This window comes from Apiospora hydei, assembly GCF_038363865.1.
Source record: "Apiospora hydei strain CBS 114990 chromosome Unknown utg000004l_segment0_segment0, whole genome shotgun sequence".
NCBI classification, from domain to species: Eukaryota; Fungi; Ascomycota; class Sordariomycetes; order Amphisphaeriales; family Apiosporaceae; genus Apiospora; species Apiospora hydei.
The window spans coordinates 3,138,514-3,152,014 of NW_027117363.1; the positions used below are offsets into that span (position 1 = coordinate 3,138,514).

At 54.4% G+C, this 13,501-nt stretch overlaps 5 protein-coding genes across 5 annotated transcripts; 1 reads left to right on the forward strand and 4 right to left on the reverse strand.

Annotated features, from left to right (window-relative positions):
- Positions 1 to 198: 198 nt before the first annotated feature.
- Positions 199 to 673, forward strand: PG997_003515 (uncharacterized protein; the record flags this gene model as incomplete). The annotated part of the gene is made up of 2 exons (XM_066807830.1): positions 199 to 344; positions 418 to 673. 2 exons carry the CDS (start codon positions 199 to 201, stop codon positions 671 to 673), a joined length of 402 nt encoding a protein of 133 aa, XP_066671448.1.
- A 435-nt stretch (positions 674 to 1,108) lies between these two features.
- PG997_003516 (uncharacterized protein) lies at positions 1,109 to 3,278 on the reverse strand (the record flags this gene model as incomplete). The annotated part of the gene is made up of 3 exons (XM_066807831.1): positions 1,109 to 2,086; positions 2,163 to 2,743; positions 2,849 to 3,278. The coding sequence occupies 3 exons, from the start codon at positions 3,276 to 3,278 to the stop codon at positions 1,109 to 1,111; spliced, it is 1,989 nt and encodes a 662-aa protein (XP_066671449.1).
- A 707-nt stretch (positions 3,279 to 3,985) lies between these two features.
- Positions 3,986 to 5,293, reverse strand: PG997_003517 (uncharacterized protein; the record flags this gene model as incomplete). Its single annotated transcript, XM_066807832.1, is given in 3 exon segments — positions 3,986 to 4,453; positions 4,473 to 4,797; positions 4,911 to 5,293. The coding sequence occupies 3 exon segments, from the start codon at positions 5,291 to 5,293 to the stop codon at positions 3,986 to 3,988; spliced, it is 1,176 nt and encodes a 391-aa protein (XP_066671450.1).
- A 2,031-nt stretch (positions 5,294 to 7,324) lies between these two features.
- Positions 7,325 to 9,186, reverse strand: PG997_003518 (uncharacterized protein; the record flags this gene model as incomplete). The annotated part of the gene is made up of 6 exons (XM_066807833.1): positions 7,325 to 7,385; positions 7,441 to 7,470; positions 7,660 to 8,128; positions 8,191 to 8,523; positions 8,620 to 8,822; positions 8,903 to 9,186. The coding sequence occupies 6 exons, from the start codon at positions 9,184 to 9,186 to the stop codon at positions 7,325 to 7,327; spliced, it is 1,380 nt and encodes a 459-aa protein (XP_066671451.1).
- Positions 9,187 to 9,767: 581 nt separating this feature from the next.
- Positions 9,768 to 12,464, reverse strand: PG997_003519 (uncharacterized protein; the record flags this gene model as incomplete). Its single annotated transcript, XM_066807834.1, has 8 exons — positions 9,768 to 10,598; positions 10,682 to 11,199; positions 11,256 to 11,775; positions 11,841 to 11,852; positions 11,920 to 12,024; positions 12,194 to 12,263; positions 12,317 to 12,343; positions 12,397 to 12,464. The coding sequence occupies 8 exons, from the start codon at positions 12,462 to 12,464 to the stop codon at positions 9,768 to 9,770; spliced, it is 2,151 nt and encodes a 716-aa protein (XP_066671452.1).
- Between the last annotated feature and the right edge of the window lie 1,037 nt (positions 12,465 to 13,501).

Here is a 13,501-nt window from a genome sequence, read left to right on the forward strand (position 1 = left end):
AAAGACATCAAACCTGCCCAAAACGAAACGACTGAACTACAACTTTATTGACATACAGTTCTTCCGTCACTCGCGATTCATTGCTCTCAAACGCCTCCAACGAAAACCTTAATTAAAACACTGCATACCGCCTGTATCTACTTCATTAGAATACCGAGACTCGTATTATAGACCTTCAATACCCCTGTGCCCAGAAAGATGAGGGCCCTCACATCCATGACCGCTGTTCTCAGCAGCGTCATCTCCTTCTCGGCCGCCGCACCGCACCCACGCGCCAACATTCCGTCCGAGCTAATCATTGCCGGATTCACTGCTTCCAGCAAGTCCGTAGATCCGGCCGTACAGTAAGAAGCTTCTTCTACCCTCCCACTGCACCCGAAGATTTCTTTCCTTTACTAATGAACTTTCTAATGATAGCTTCACCTTCAACGTGAGCGGCGGCGAAGCCACCACCACGTGCTCCTTCGACGGCCCCTCTGCTGACGGTGGCCTGTTGCCCGACGTCGCCTGGCGCGGCTGCGACGACGCGGCCTTCCAGTGGCAGTTCCGGCACGAGCCCTCGCGCCCGGGCAGCAGCGGACCTTACCTTCTGGTCGTAACGTACCAGGTCGACGCCCAGACGGGCCAGCGCGTTGGGGGTTCAAGGAGTGGCAGGCGAGCGTGTTTCCCATAGAGGAGACGGCCGATGGGACGACGCAGGCCTACAAGGGCGATGCGGACTTCTCCATTACCAACCTCTCGTAAAAGGGGAAAGGAGTGAGTTGCTGACCTTGGAAGCATGTAAAGTGGATATCAGAGGCCAACTGCCGGCGAACCAGTTAGTTACTTGTGCTCTTCTCGTAAGACAATAGAATTCTTTCTACCCCTCGTATCTGGATTTCCTCTTTGAGAGGGATCGAATTTACAAGTGCACATCAAAGTGGTAAGCTTCGTAACGACCTCTTAGTGATATTCATACCAATACCTCTATCCTTACTTTACAGTGACCCCTATTCCAAGCCCATTTTCCTTATCGCCTCCTGTACCCGCCGAGACTTCGTAGCTTTCGGAGACTCTACAGCCTTCGGAGGGTCGACATCTTTCGGAGACTCCAGCTCGCTAGGATGCCTCACTTGCATATTTTTGTCCTGAGGCTTGTACCTAGAGAACTGCGACTCCGACTTCGATTGTTCGAAAAGGATGGGAATGCAGAGACTGTGCGTCTGTGACCACTTCCGCTGCCGGCTCCTTCTCTGTCGGGAGGCTTCAGTGCAAAGACGTTTAGGTAGTCCTCTTTCGACTTCTTGGCCCTGGCCCGCTCTTCTTCCACATTGAGAAAAAACATGGAGGCCGACAAGTTCTCGGTGGGATCCTCCACGGGCTTCTTCTCTTCTCTCATTTCTTCAGCGCCATCCGCTGTTGTTATTGTTATTTCTGCACCCGGCTCTGCCCCCGTCATCTGTTTCTCCTCCTTTTCTTTCTTGGCACGTTCCAATTCTTCCGCCCCCTTCTCTAGAGTCCTCTGCCTCTCCTCCTCGAGCAACCTCGCCCGGCGCGCCGACGATTCGCTTCTCTTAGGCGCTGCTCTAACCGGGTCCTTCTTCCCCCTCTCTTCGACCATCCAGTCGCATCCTTCTTCTTCACACTGCCTGGCCAAGGCTTCCCCTTCCCTTTTCAGCTGTGTTTCCCTGTTCCGTCCCCGCAGATCCAGATACCCCTTGAAAAGCTCCAACGGCGCCTTCCCGTAGTAGCAGCCGCCAGGCATGTTCCTCAGAAGCAACTCCTTCCACTCCCTATGGGGTGGCGAGTCGTAGCCGATGCAGAGGCCGAGGTGCTCGGCCCAGACGGGGAGGTACGCGGCGCGGCTCCAGCCCACGATGGCGGTCACGTTCCTGTCGTCCACGAAGATGTGGTCCAGGTCCAAGTATCCGTGCGTCAGGGTGAAGGGTCCCGGGTCTGCCATGTGTTCGAGGGCCTCTCGCACCTCCTCTTTCAGGTTCTTCCCGAGCACCATCAGCTCCTCTTTTAGCATCTTCTTGTACTCCGCGACGGTGTCGAACCGCATGGGGCTCTTCCCGACGTCCCCGCCTCCCGGGACGTGAGCCCACTTGAAAATGGCCCCCATCGATCCCCTCCATGCTCGGCGACATCAGCGTCCGCCAGCGCGCAACGCAGCCGCCAACCTGCCGCGCATATCGCTCGCGCTCCGCCTGCCCGAGCGTATGCCAGACCTCAGCCAGCGTCCGGCCGCGGGCCCGCTCCATGATAGTGATAGCGACATGACCCTCCTTCCACGCCGCCACGACCTCGGGGACAGGTACCCTTCCAGCCGCCGTCTCAGGCCAACACTGCAGCAAATACGCCGCCTCGACCTCGGCCGGCAGCCGCTCCGGGTGCAGGTCCCAGTCCAGGCGCTCGCGGACGACGTACCGGCGGCCGAGCGCCCACGCGTAGTTCTCGAGGTCGTTGTACTGCAGCGTGAGACTGCGGCTGAAGCCGATCCCGGGCACCAGCACCGTGTCGGCGAGGTCCGCGGGGTCGGCGTGGCACACGACGCACGGCTCGAGGTCCTGCCCGAAGGCGCGGCGGCCCGGGTTCGACTCGCGCAGCCACTCGGCCGTGGCGCGCTTCAGCGCATCCGGTAGGCTGCAGACGCACTGCCCCGATGGGCATTCGGGGTGACCGCGGGCTCGCCTCCAGATGTCATGGGCCTTCTCGTGGGGATAGGGGTGTTCCGCGGTTGAAGAATCTGGACGAATATCACCTATCCAGTCTCAGTACTAATTGGCACTGGCCTTACTCTGAAGCACGCCGCAGCTTCGATTCTCCCGAGGCGCACCAGAGCGACCCAGGCTTGAAAGCCACTTACCAAAGATCGGGAAGTATGAAATGCCATTATCCTCTTTTTTTCCCTTTGAGTCGTCATCCCAACTCTCGCGAGATTTGCTGTCCGGAGTACTCCGGCTTCTGGCTCTGGACATCAGCGAACTCGCTCTTTCAGAAGATACATCGATCGTGGCCTGTCGATGAAGCCTTTCCCGATTCGCTTTCATTTGGTGGCTGTACCGTTCTCCCCATGCCTCTAGGTCATACTTGGGGGAAGAAGGGTCCGAAACCGTTTGGACTCCCGGCCAAGCGGTGGTAGGCTCAATATGACTGGCTACCTCATCCGGCAACTTCGATGTTGGTGACAAGGCTGAATCATCGACCCTCCTATTTGGGCCTACAGAGTCGCTCCCGTTTCCTTCCTCCAATTTGGGATGCCTTTCCGTGTTGCTTATTGGATGCGCATGTTCCATGGCGCATGTTCCAGAGATGGTGAAGCGAAGCCTGCAACATTTTCAAAGGTTAATTGCATCGAACAAGCATACGAATGCAGTAGCAGTCGGGCGATTCAACATCAGCAGCAGATTGGACCAAACCGCATTATCGTGGCAGAAGTGAACAAAGATGTTGTCTGCAAGCGGCCGGATGCATCAGCACCAATCAAACAAGACAAAGCAGAGAAGCCAGTGTAGTGGATTGAGGTTTGAATTTTCTTTTGACTACCTACGGAAGCTTTTTCTAGGTGATCTGGAAGGGTGCGCAAATACATGTAGTCATCCATGGGAGACACCTACAGGTGTGACATATCTCCCGATCCTTCCAGGGCGACGTAGAATCGTTGCTCACAATGAAGACCGTCCGCTTAGAGCTGGCGAGTTTTGGTGAGTCTATCTGGTAAAAGTCGTTGGCTTTTGCCACAGGATAAATTGCCACTAGTAGGTAGCCCGACCGAATGACAAGCGCATCATGAATGTGCGGCGCATTAGCAAAAGATATTGGTAATAATTGATCCAGACGCCGAGCTGTTGTATGATTTCGAAAGGAGAAAGTAAGCGGAAGATGAGAGTAGAAAAAGGAGTCTTCCTCCACGCATTAAAATGAGACGAAGTCCGTAACACTAGAACTGACGTTCCGAGGAAGCCCAGGGTTGATAGAGCCTTCCAGGAGCATGTTCGCTGATCTATGGCCTCTCTGCCACGATGCGGTATGTAGTTGTCGATAAGCGCATGTTGTCCATCTTGACGAAGGCTTGACCGTCAAGACAGAGTCGGTTGATCAGAGTCTTGAAGTGCGCCGGCACCAGGTGGAGCTTCACGCCGGCCAGAATCGCCTGCCGCATGGCTCGAAAGTAGATGTCCACCTTGTCGATCAGTGGAGCCTGGAGGTCGTCAATGCTGGGATTGTCGGAGCGCGACACGCTAAACCCGGCATTCCGTAGGGCTGCTTCGAAACTGGTAGGGGTTGGGGTGCCGACAGCGCCAATCAACGGCTTCACCCGGCGCATGAGCTCGGCATGCTCGGCGTTCTGGGGGTCATATGCCGGCAGACTGACCCAGTCGCAGAGTACGAACTTGGCGCCCGGCTTCAGGATTCGGAAGATTTCCTGGAAGAGCGCTCGCGGGTCTTTGCACAGACTCAGGGCTTGGATCTCGTAGAATGCGTCGAACGACGCATCGGCAAAAGGGCAGCGGTAGATCGTTCAGATCATGTTCCACGAACTCGTTGTTCAGCCCGAGTTCCTGATTGAAGCTGGTGGCTTGTGCAATCTGGTTGGGGTCGATGTTTAACCCCGTCACTTGGGCTCCAGAGAACTTGGCCATATGTGCTGCAACACGACCACGGCCACATCCCAGGTCCAAAACGCGGTCGCCCGCCTTCAGACCCAGTTCTCTGGCAGTGGACTCCTCAAACAGCAATTGATTGTCCAAGACGGATGCGTTCTTGTCCATTTGCGGTGGGATGTACATCTTTTCTACATCGCCAAGGGCGCACCTGAGATAGTCATGTTAATAACTTGGATCTCGCTCGCATAACTCACCGAAACCCTGCGTCCAACGCAACGCCTCCGGCAGGCCGCAATGAGCGCCGAGTAAGAGGGGACTCACAGATGGTTCATAATCCCATAGTAGGATTTGAGACAGGTGCCTACACGTTGCTGGTAATCTGGGCCCAAGGCATCGATCATTTCTTTCTCATTTTCCCAATCTAGGTTATAAATGACGTAAGAGTCCATGAAGTCGTCGACTTCCTTGGGAGTCAAGTTCCAGAGATGCTTGAACGAAGCGCGGAAGGTCTTCCATCTTTTCGTCGATGCAGAACGATCTACAGGAGCAGACTTCTTGTTGGACGGCGCAACGCCGAGGTTGGGTGCTAACGCATCGACCTTCTCGTTGCTGGTGTTGCTGGATCTGGGACTCTCGCTGCTGGATTTGGTGGCGGCATCTAAAGGAGGCAACTGCTGTGGTCGCGTGGATGTGACAGCGGCCATGTTACCTGGTGTTGGAGGTCGAAAGGGGGAGAGGGAAGAGGAGGGAGGTCGAGATGGTGTGTGCAGGCGGGAGGGCAACGAGGGCGAGAGATTGGGTGGGATGCGTGGTGACTGGTGATGCGTTGTTACCTAGAACTGAGAAGGGACAAGACGATGTGCAGGAAAACTAGGTTTTTACGTTTAACATTAAACCGATCGTCAGAAGGAAAACCAAACAAGGGGAAGGCCCGGTCACGGAAGTTGTAAGTGCAGGTTATGTCATATAATTTGATCGGCCTAAGGCAAGGCCTGGGATGGATGGATTGATGTCCTGGACTTCTTCGTGACTCGGATGTTGCGGGACCGCTTGCTTACGAATGGAAGTCGTGGTGCCCGATAAAAATGATATGATGGGCACAGGAGGAGACACTCGAGCTCTTATTATAAACACGCCCTACATGAAACGTCATGTACAGCACATCAAATATAGATCACGTACAAAAGACAGAGCAAAGCCTTGTAGGGTTGAGTCGATAGGATTTTTTTCTTCTCTCTCTTCGTATTCTTACCCGGCAGGACCGGGAAAGGCGAAGTAATAAAGTCGGATTGGATTAAGGCAATGGAATGGAATCACAGGGACAGCCGGTGACTCCCGTCGGTTTGCTGTTTCCTGTTTTCCACCGTGGGGCCTTGGTGACTAATAGAAGCGGGATGGGAGGCTCAGTATTGAAACGAAGCATCGGTCAGTTCGTTGCAAGTTCGGTACGCCTCATGCGTTTCCTGGAGAATCATCCAATGTAGGGCGATAAAGACGATAGGACGGGCCAATTTTGTTGGGAAGTCCTGGGGGTTGTACGTGTCTGGTTTGGTTGGATATGGAAGGGCGTTATTCGAGCAGAGCTTCAATCGTCTGGTCAGGACGGCAGGCGGCACGGCCGCAGCCAGCAGCAGCAGCAGCAGCAGTTGTGAAAAGGCTCCATGCGTTAAATGCGGGTGCCCCGGATTGGGTGTCACATTCAATGGCAATGCCGTCACTGAGGGCAGAAATGAAGAATGCACGGCCAATCCACATGGCAAAAAAGAGAAGGCAACGCGTCAAGCTGTTGCAAATAAGATTGGAAGTCAAGAACGGGCAAGAAACATGGGGCCCAATCTTGGTGTTGTCGTGCCACTTCATCATTCCTGCCCCTCCTTGGGTCCCTTGACACTGCAGATCTGCACTGCAGGCATCCATTTCCCTCTAAGGATTTCAAGCAGGTTTTCCCCAAGATCCCTTTCGCTTTTTTTGCTCCAGGCCGGGCCAAGCTCCGGACACCCCAAGTTTACCTCACTCTCGTCCGGTCATTAGTCAGAATCACGCTTTCCTTCCAAATGAAACTTTCAACGCCTGCGATGTACAGGATAACCTTCACGGTCGGACGTCGTCGGCTCGTCGCTATTTTCAAGCTTCATTGGGCCTTGAAACAACAACAGGCCAGCCACCAAAGCAGGCCATTTGCATTTCCAACACATATGTGAGGTGTGGGTGTATACTAAACTAGAGCGGGCTATGCCCGGGGCACCGAAATGATAGTCGGGAGTCGGAACAGACTTGCGGAGAGTGTCGTCTCATGAGCACGGCTGCTCAATGTCAAGTTACAATCTAACCCATAGATATGTCCTTGGTAGAGACGAGGCTGCTACGGCCTTCGATCCGCGACAAGCATTGGCTTACATCAATTCCGAGGATCGCGGTTGGCCCCCAAAGGGCCATGTGTTGTCGAAATAAGCTTCGAAGGAAGCTGTTTCAGCACATAAGTCCAGGGTCCGCAGTAAGTGTCATCCAATACGGGCCTGAGCATGTAGGCTTTCTTGGCTTAGCTCAGCCGGCACAGAGAGCAACCTGACTCGCGCCTTAGGCCGAGAAGGATGGGAGAAAACCACGTGGTGGACGGCATCCCGCTTATGTAGGTACTGTTCATGGGTACGGAAACTGGGGCGACGGCGTCTAATCTGAGATGTCCTCCTGCAAGCTGCCACAACTTGAGATGCCTGCCCCCAACACTGGCGTAACTACAGGGGCATGTATGGTCCCATGACACGCAGCCGACCACTTGCATGCTCATAAGCGTGCCTGGTGTAACCAGCACACCTTGCTTACAACATGTACGAACCAAGATGAAGCATACCTAGTGATGGCTTGTCGGCCTTCGGGGCAGCTTGAGTGTCCCAGTATGGAGTGAGATCGACGAGACTACCTAGCTAGCCTTACTCTCCGTCCAAGAAGGCACCACAACTTATCTGCATATCTATCGGACCATCTCGCCCGGATCATTCGGGGATTTGCAACGAATCGTTGGGTCAAATAGTACCTCGTATATGTATACATCAATGCGCATGGCCGGTACCTCCGCAAGCCGGCGGGAAGTGAATGCTTTTCGACGTCTTCGAATAACCCCCAAGGTATCGTATCATGACCGTACGCTCGCCCCCGGATTGTTTGCGACATACCAAGGCAGCAAGGAACATCCGAATGCTGAATATCCCGAGCGAATGATTCATTCTCCTGATTCCACCTGAGTCCCCCTTCGACTGAGGTGGCGCCGGAGTGGCGTGTTTTCTTTCCACCCGCTTCATGGAAGATGGCTTCCAAGATTCTTAGCTTGCGGGGCACGCTATCATGATCAGTCTTGTTGACGGACTCGGCCGCGAAATCGATACAATCCTCGAATTCGCCGTCCTTTCCTGCCCAGCACTCTTCTAAGTAAGCCTGGCCTCTTTTCCCAATCAACGCATCGGTCTCGGCGAAGTACGCGCGTATCTTGATCCTTGGCCTGCCCTCTCCGAGACCCCTGCTTCTCTCCAGCTCGGCCAAATCTCGAATGAAAGTTGGATAATCGTCACACTTCCCCACGTCCCGCTGGCCCCTTTCTTCAAACACTGCAATGCTTCGCTATCTGCGCCTACTGTTTGCCCCTCAAACATGGTTTTAGGTATAAGTTCGTCCAGCTCTTCTTGGAGATCGCCATCCATCCCATACTTCTTCGCCAACCTCCGAGATGATGAATGACCCTCATCATTGGTGATGTCTGCTTTCCCAAGCATGGCATTTGTGGCTTTGCTGAGCACCGCTCCGCTGGACGCAAAGGCAGGCTGCGCCTTGGTGACAACCAGTCGTGGGATATGATGCCAGGCACTGAAAGCTCGCACTGGTAACCACTGGGCCATCTTCAGAGATACGATACCAGAGTGTGTAGGGTGCACGAATGGTGCTACATGTTGTTAGCACATACGTGACGATGAGTGCCGTAGGTTGGACCCTGAATGAGGTATAGAGGAGAAAGCCAGTGGACGTCGACCAAACCTACCAAATAACGCGACGAATGGTCTGTTGGGACTCAAGATATCACGAAAGTGGTACAAGAGGTTCAGATTGTAGAGTGTTCCAGCACTGTGTGACACGAGGGAGACGTGGTCGATGCCAAGGTGCTTAAGTAGTGCAGGCACTGTCTCGAGCCACACAGCAAGTCTCTGGGAAAGTGGCACGTTGGTAGAATGGCCCATGCCAGGGCTATTGGATGGCGACAGGGTCGTTAGATTTCAAATCAGGACTATGGGAGATCAGTCTCGCCACAGGCTCAGCAGACGTACCGGTCAATAGCCAGAACGCGCACCCCTAGCTTCTGGCCCATAGCATGGAGAGGAAAGACTGCGAAGAGGCGCGAGGAAAACATGCCAGGTATGTACAGCATGGTCGGCACCGATTTTGGGTCGTCACCAGCATCGCGTCCTGCATCGGTGTAGCTCACCACGAGGGCATCGTGTTCAGTCGTCGCTGGCAATGTAAATTGTTGGTGAAAGCGTTCATTCGCGATGTAGGCAACGGCACGATCATGCGCTGAAGTTGTTGTAGCGTCGCTTGCAGGCTCCGCCATATCTTCCTCTTTTCTTATAAAACGGCCCGGCGACTAAAAGATTTATCAATGTGATGTGTCAAGTCAAAGGGACAGTGGTAGATTTGGCGAGTGCTGTTGCCTGTTGCCGGTAGTAATATGAAGTAGACATCCCCCAGATGCCCCACAATCTTGACGACTATCCAATCAAGCCACGCCATACCATTCCATTACTGTACTTACTGGCAACTGCAGCGCTGTACTGACAGAATAACATGCACGAGCGTTGCACCGCTGACGCTAAAAAGAAAAGGTCACTGACGCTGTCAGCTTACAGTCAAAAATGATTACTCAAGACCTTCAAATGCATTCACATTCACCCGCCCTAGACGAACATCAAGAGACGTCAAGTATGGAAAGAATGCAGCCCATCTATTGTGATCCCAGGGCACTGGTATTACTATATGTGTGGATTTCGCCCGTCGTAAGACCAGAAGCGATGATGCCAAGTTCTACACCTCTCAACGACGTACTTCGGAGGCATCTTCGGGGGCATCTCCGGTGAGCGGGTTCTTGTCGCAACAAGGCCAAAACTACGAGGGAGAACGAACCGCGATGCGAGTTCATCGCACAGCAATGGAGATGCCATCAGTGGCTGCCGCGCCCTCGGGGACATCAGCAGCAACATACGAATGTACCCCATTCGTATACTCCTTGAGCACGAGACACCCTTCAAAATACGCCTGCACCTCGTCGAAGTCCTCCAGGTCACCAACCCACGCAACATACTGATCCGGCCGGACGATGACGACGCAGCCCCGTTCCTTGTCGACGCCATAGTTCTTGTACGCGTCGCCGAAGCCCTCGTGGTAGCTGACGTCGTCCACGTAGACCTTGTCGTAGCTCCAGCCCGTGGCCCTGCGGAACGGGCGGAGCACCTCGGCGAAGTCCCGCAGCAGCTCCGTGTCCCAGCGCTTGGCCGAGTGGATGGTCAAGATCTCTACTACGCTGTGAAGGTCGTCGCCGCCGTCATTCCCCACCACACGATGCAGGAAACTACTTGGCGCATCGAGCTTGGCGCAGAAGGCTTCGACGCGCTTCTTCTGCTGCGCGTTGTGGATGTTGCCCGCGAACAGCACGACGCGGAACCGTCCGTCGGCTGGAAGCCGCTTCTGGAACTGCCACGGCCGCCCGTCCGATTGGTTCAGAACCTGAAAGCTGTTGAAGCGCATGCCCACGGAAATGCCCGTCGCCAGTGCCTGCTTCCGATCGAAATCCGCCTCCGACATGGTCACAGCGGGTGGAGCTACGGCGCTGCCGTCGCCCTGCTCCCCGGCGTCACCAGGCTTGAGAACGAGGTTGCTAGGCCCATAGTTCACTGAGAGGCCGCAGGCGAACATATTGCCCTGGACGAAAGCCTCCTTGAACTCATCCATGGAGACACCCTCGGCGTCCTGTAAACGGGCGTAAGTTAGTGGACACTCTAGTTTCTGCGGGTTTAGGTGCATGGGTGGCCGAGCGAAAAACGCCTTCTTACGAGTATGTCCTTTGCCGGCCGCCCGGAGAAAAGGCGGGCGAAGCGGTTGTCGAACTCGATAAGGTCCCGAGCGATGCGTCGACGCTCGCTTTGATACGTCTTGAGAATACTAGGCTTGGCGATCCCCCGACAGACCAAGCCGAGTTTCCATCCGAGGTTATAGCAGTCCTGCATCGAGATGTTCATGCCTTGGCCGGCCTTGGGCGAATGCGTGTGCACGGCGTCGCCAGCCAGGAAAACGCGTTGATGAGCGTCGAAGTTCGTACCTACCCGCTGCCCGATCTGGTATGCCGTCCACCAATCGCAGACCTCGTAGTCGATCTTGTACGGGTCGAGGATCCTCTTAGCCGCGTTGAAGATCAATTCAGGGGTGATCTTAGATCGGTCCGCGCGCCCCGAGGCGTCTGGCTTGACCTCCACAAGTTGTATGTACAGCCGCACCAGGTTGTTCTCACGCGGGATGCTCATGAGACTGCCGTGAGTGGCGGAGTGGATAGCACACCGGCATCGAATATCGGCTTAATGGAGTCGCATGTCAGTAGTTGCTCCTTTGCTCCAGGCTTGGCCTACTTACGGAAGTCGGTAAAGGGGATGACGTCCATGACGCCCCAGATCATGTCAGTGGCTTCACCTTCCAGCTCAAAGCCAAGCGTGGTCCGAGTCCAGCTACGTGCGCCGTCGCACCCGATCACATACTTGGCGTGGATTGTCTCGCCGGCTCCAGCTCTCTCGTATGTCTGCTTTATGAGGGCATCTTCATCGGCCTCCTGAAACAGATTACTTCGGAAGAGACCATCGGAAACCTTGCTTCCCCCAAGCTGCTTAGGGGCTGCCTCTTCTTCTGTCAAGAATCGCAGCTTGACCGTGATGGGGTAAGCACCCTGGTCTTCGACTTTGGTCTGATCGATCTCGAGAGATTCTGGGAGAACCCCTCGCTCAACTTTGATGGTGTCATTGGAATACTTCTTGATGTTGTCGAGGAAGAAGCGTTCAATGCGACCTTGGTGCAGCGTGCTCTGTTGCAGTCGTGAGAGACCAACAGGGGTATCAGGTACACGGTCCGAACGTCTAATGATGCCGTTCTCGTCGGGGTTCTAAGGAGCAAGTCAGCGCTAGTGCGCTACGGTCGCAATAAAGCTATAAATGGGCTCGATCTTACCCATAAACATATCTATGTGTATCAGCATCAGCAAGTGTTACTCGATTGTCTGTGGAAGAGGATTCAGTTCGACACATACCTCGATCATGTGATTAGCCTCTTTCCAGGCTCTGTCGCCAAAGCCGAGACTATCGAGCATCTCAAGACTGCGCGCGTTCAACCCATCTGCTTGACCGCAGAAGACCTTGTCGGCATCGATTGTCAGTCATCCTCTCCACATGATTGACATGGCACAGATCAATGCCAGGGACTTATAGAAGCAAGCCAGTGGAGAGCATTAATCATACGCCCTGTAGAACGAGGGGCCGTGACAGCGTCGCCCACAACGGCAAAAGGGTCCTTCAAACCCTTACCTTGGTGCTCCTCTTATCGATGATACGAGCCTTGAGGCCCATGCGAGCCATCCAGGCGGCAGCCATGATACTTCACGCAGTTAGAAACTACGACTCGTCATATTCTAGGCCACACAGTCTTACCCCGCAGGCCCTGCGCCGATAATTAGGCTAGGATAATGTCAGCACCAGACCAGCTCTGCCCGTTTATTGGGTGTACTCACACGTCTACATTGGATTCAGGTTGGTCGCCGTTCATCCCGCCCGTAGCGGAGGTACCGGTCGTTGCCATGGCTGCTATGAATGGTGTTTCTTTCACTCAGAAGGTTGAGTTTCCAAAGAGTTTTCAAGGTGTTGCGGAGTTTATAAGAAAGGAGGAGTCCGAGGAGCCGTGAGTTGGAGATGATGGCAACTACAAGTCGGAAGAGGTGGTCATAAACGTGGTATGCATGCCCACACGGCCAAGAGAGATGCAGTGCAACCCTCCTCAATGCTGCCTATATTGGAGGCTCGCGTTGCTAGCGAGGCCTTGCAAATACATATATTTCACCATGCATCCAGGATACATAGTTGGTGCAGTGGAGGGTTTATGTTGTGGGTGATGACCCGGATGCTATGAGCAACGGACCAGTAGCAACCTGGCTCATACACACCTCTTGTATACGTATACGGACTGAGTCAGTCAGCAAGAACGCGTGCGACATCCGAGCCCGGGAAAGGGACTATTCTGCGAATCGAGCAATCGTCCATACGAATGCGGCATAAGGTCCGGTCGGGGCCTTAGAGACGAGGAACGCCTTTGCCATCCAAGCTAATCTAGTTTCGAGGCCAATGCCCACCGAGGATTCGCCTGCGCAGACTGATAGACCGGCGCGGCTATTGTCGCAAATACGCGAGCACCTGGGATGGGCTCAGGATGGAATGATACGTCCTGGTGAAAGGGCAGACACAGCGATTGATGCATCACTCTACCCTTATGTGCCCCTAAGCTACTGGCAATTGCCAGTCAAAGTACCGAAGTCTTTGGGGCAGACAGGGACAGGGAGGGTAGAGACTGTGTTTCAATCCAAGCTTATCTGCTGGCGTCCCTCGTCTCCCCGGAGCCGTATCGTAGCATCGGGTAGCAGCCACTTATAACCAACTAGGTAGTGCTACGCTATCCCGTGGGGGCCATTTAGGCCATTCTTTTCGAGGCTTGGCCTCTCTTTCTGGGTGCGGGGAAAGACGGCATGCAGTCATGTCAATCCTCGGCTACTCCTCGTCTGATGGTTGGGCCTATTGGTCTGGGCATCGAAGGTGGCAGAGACGCCACAAAACGCCGCCGGAGGG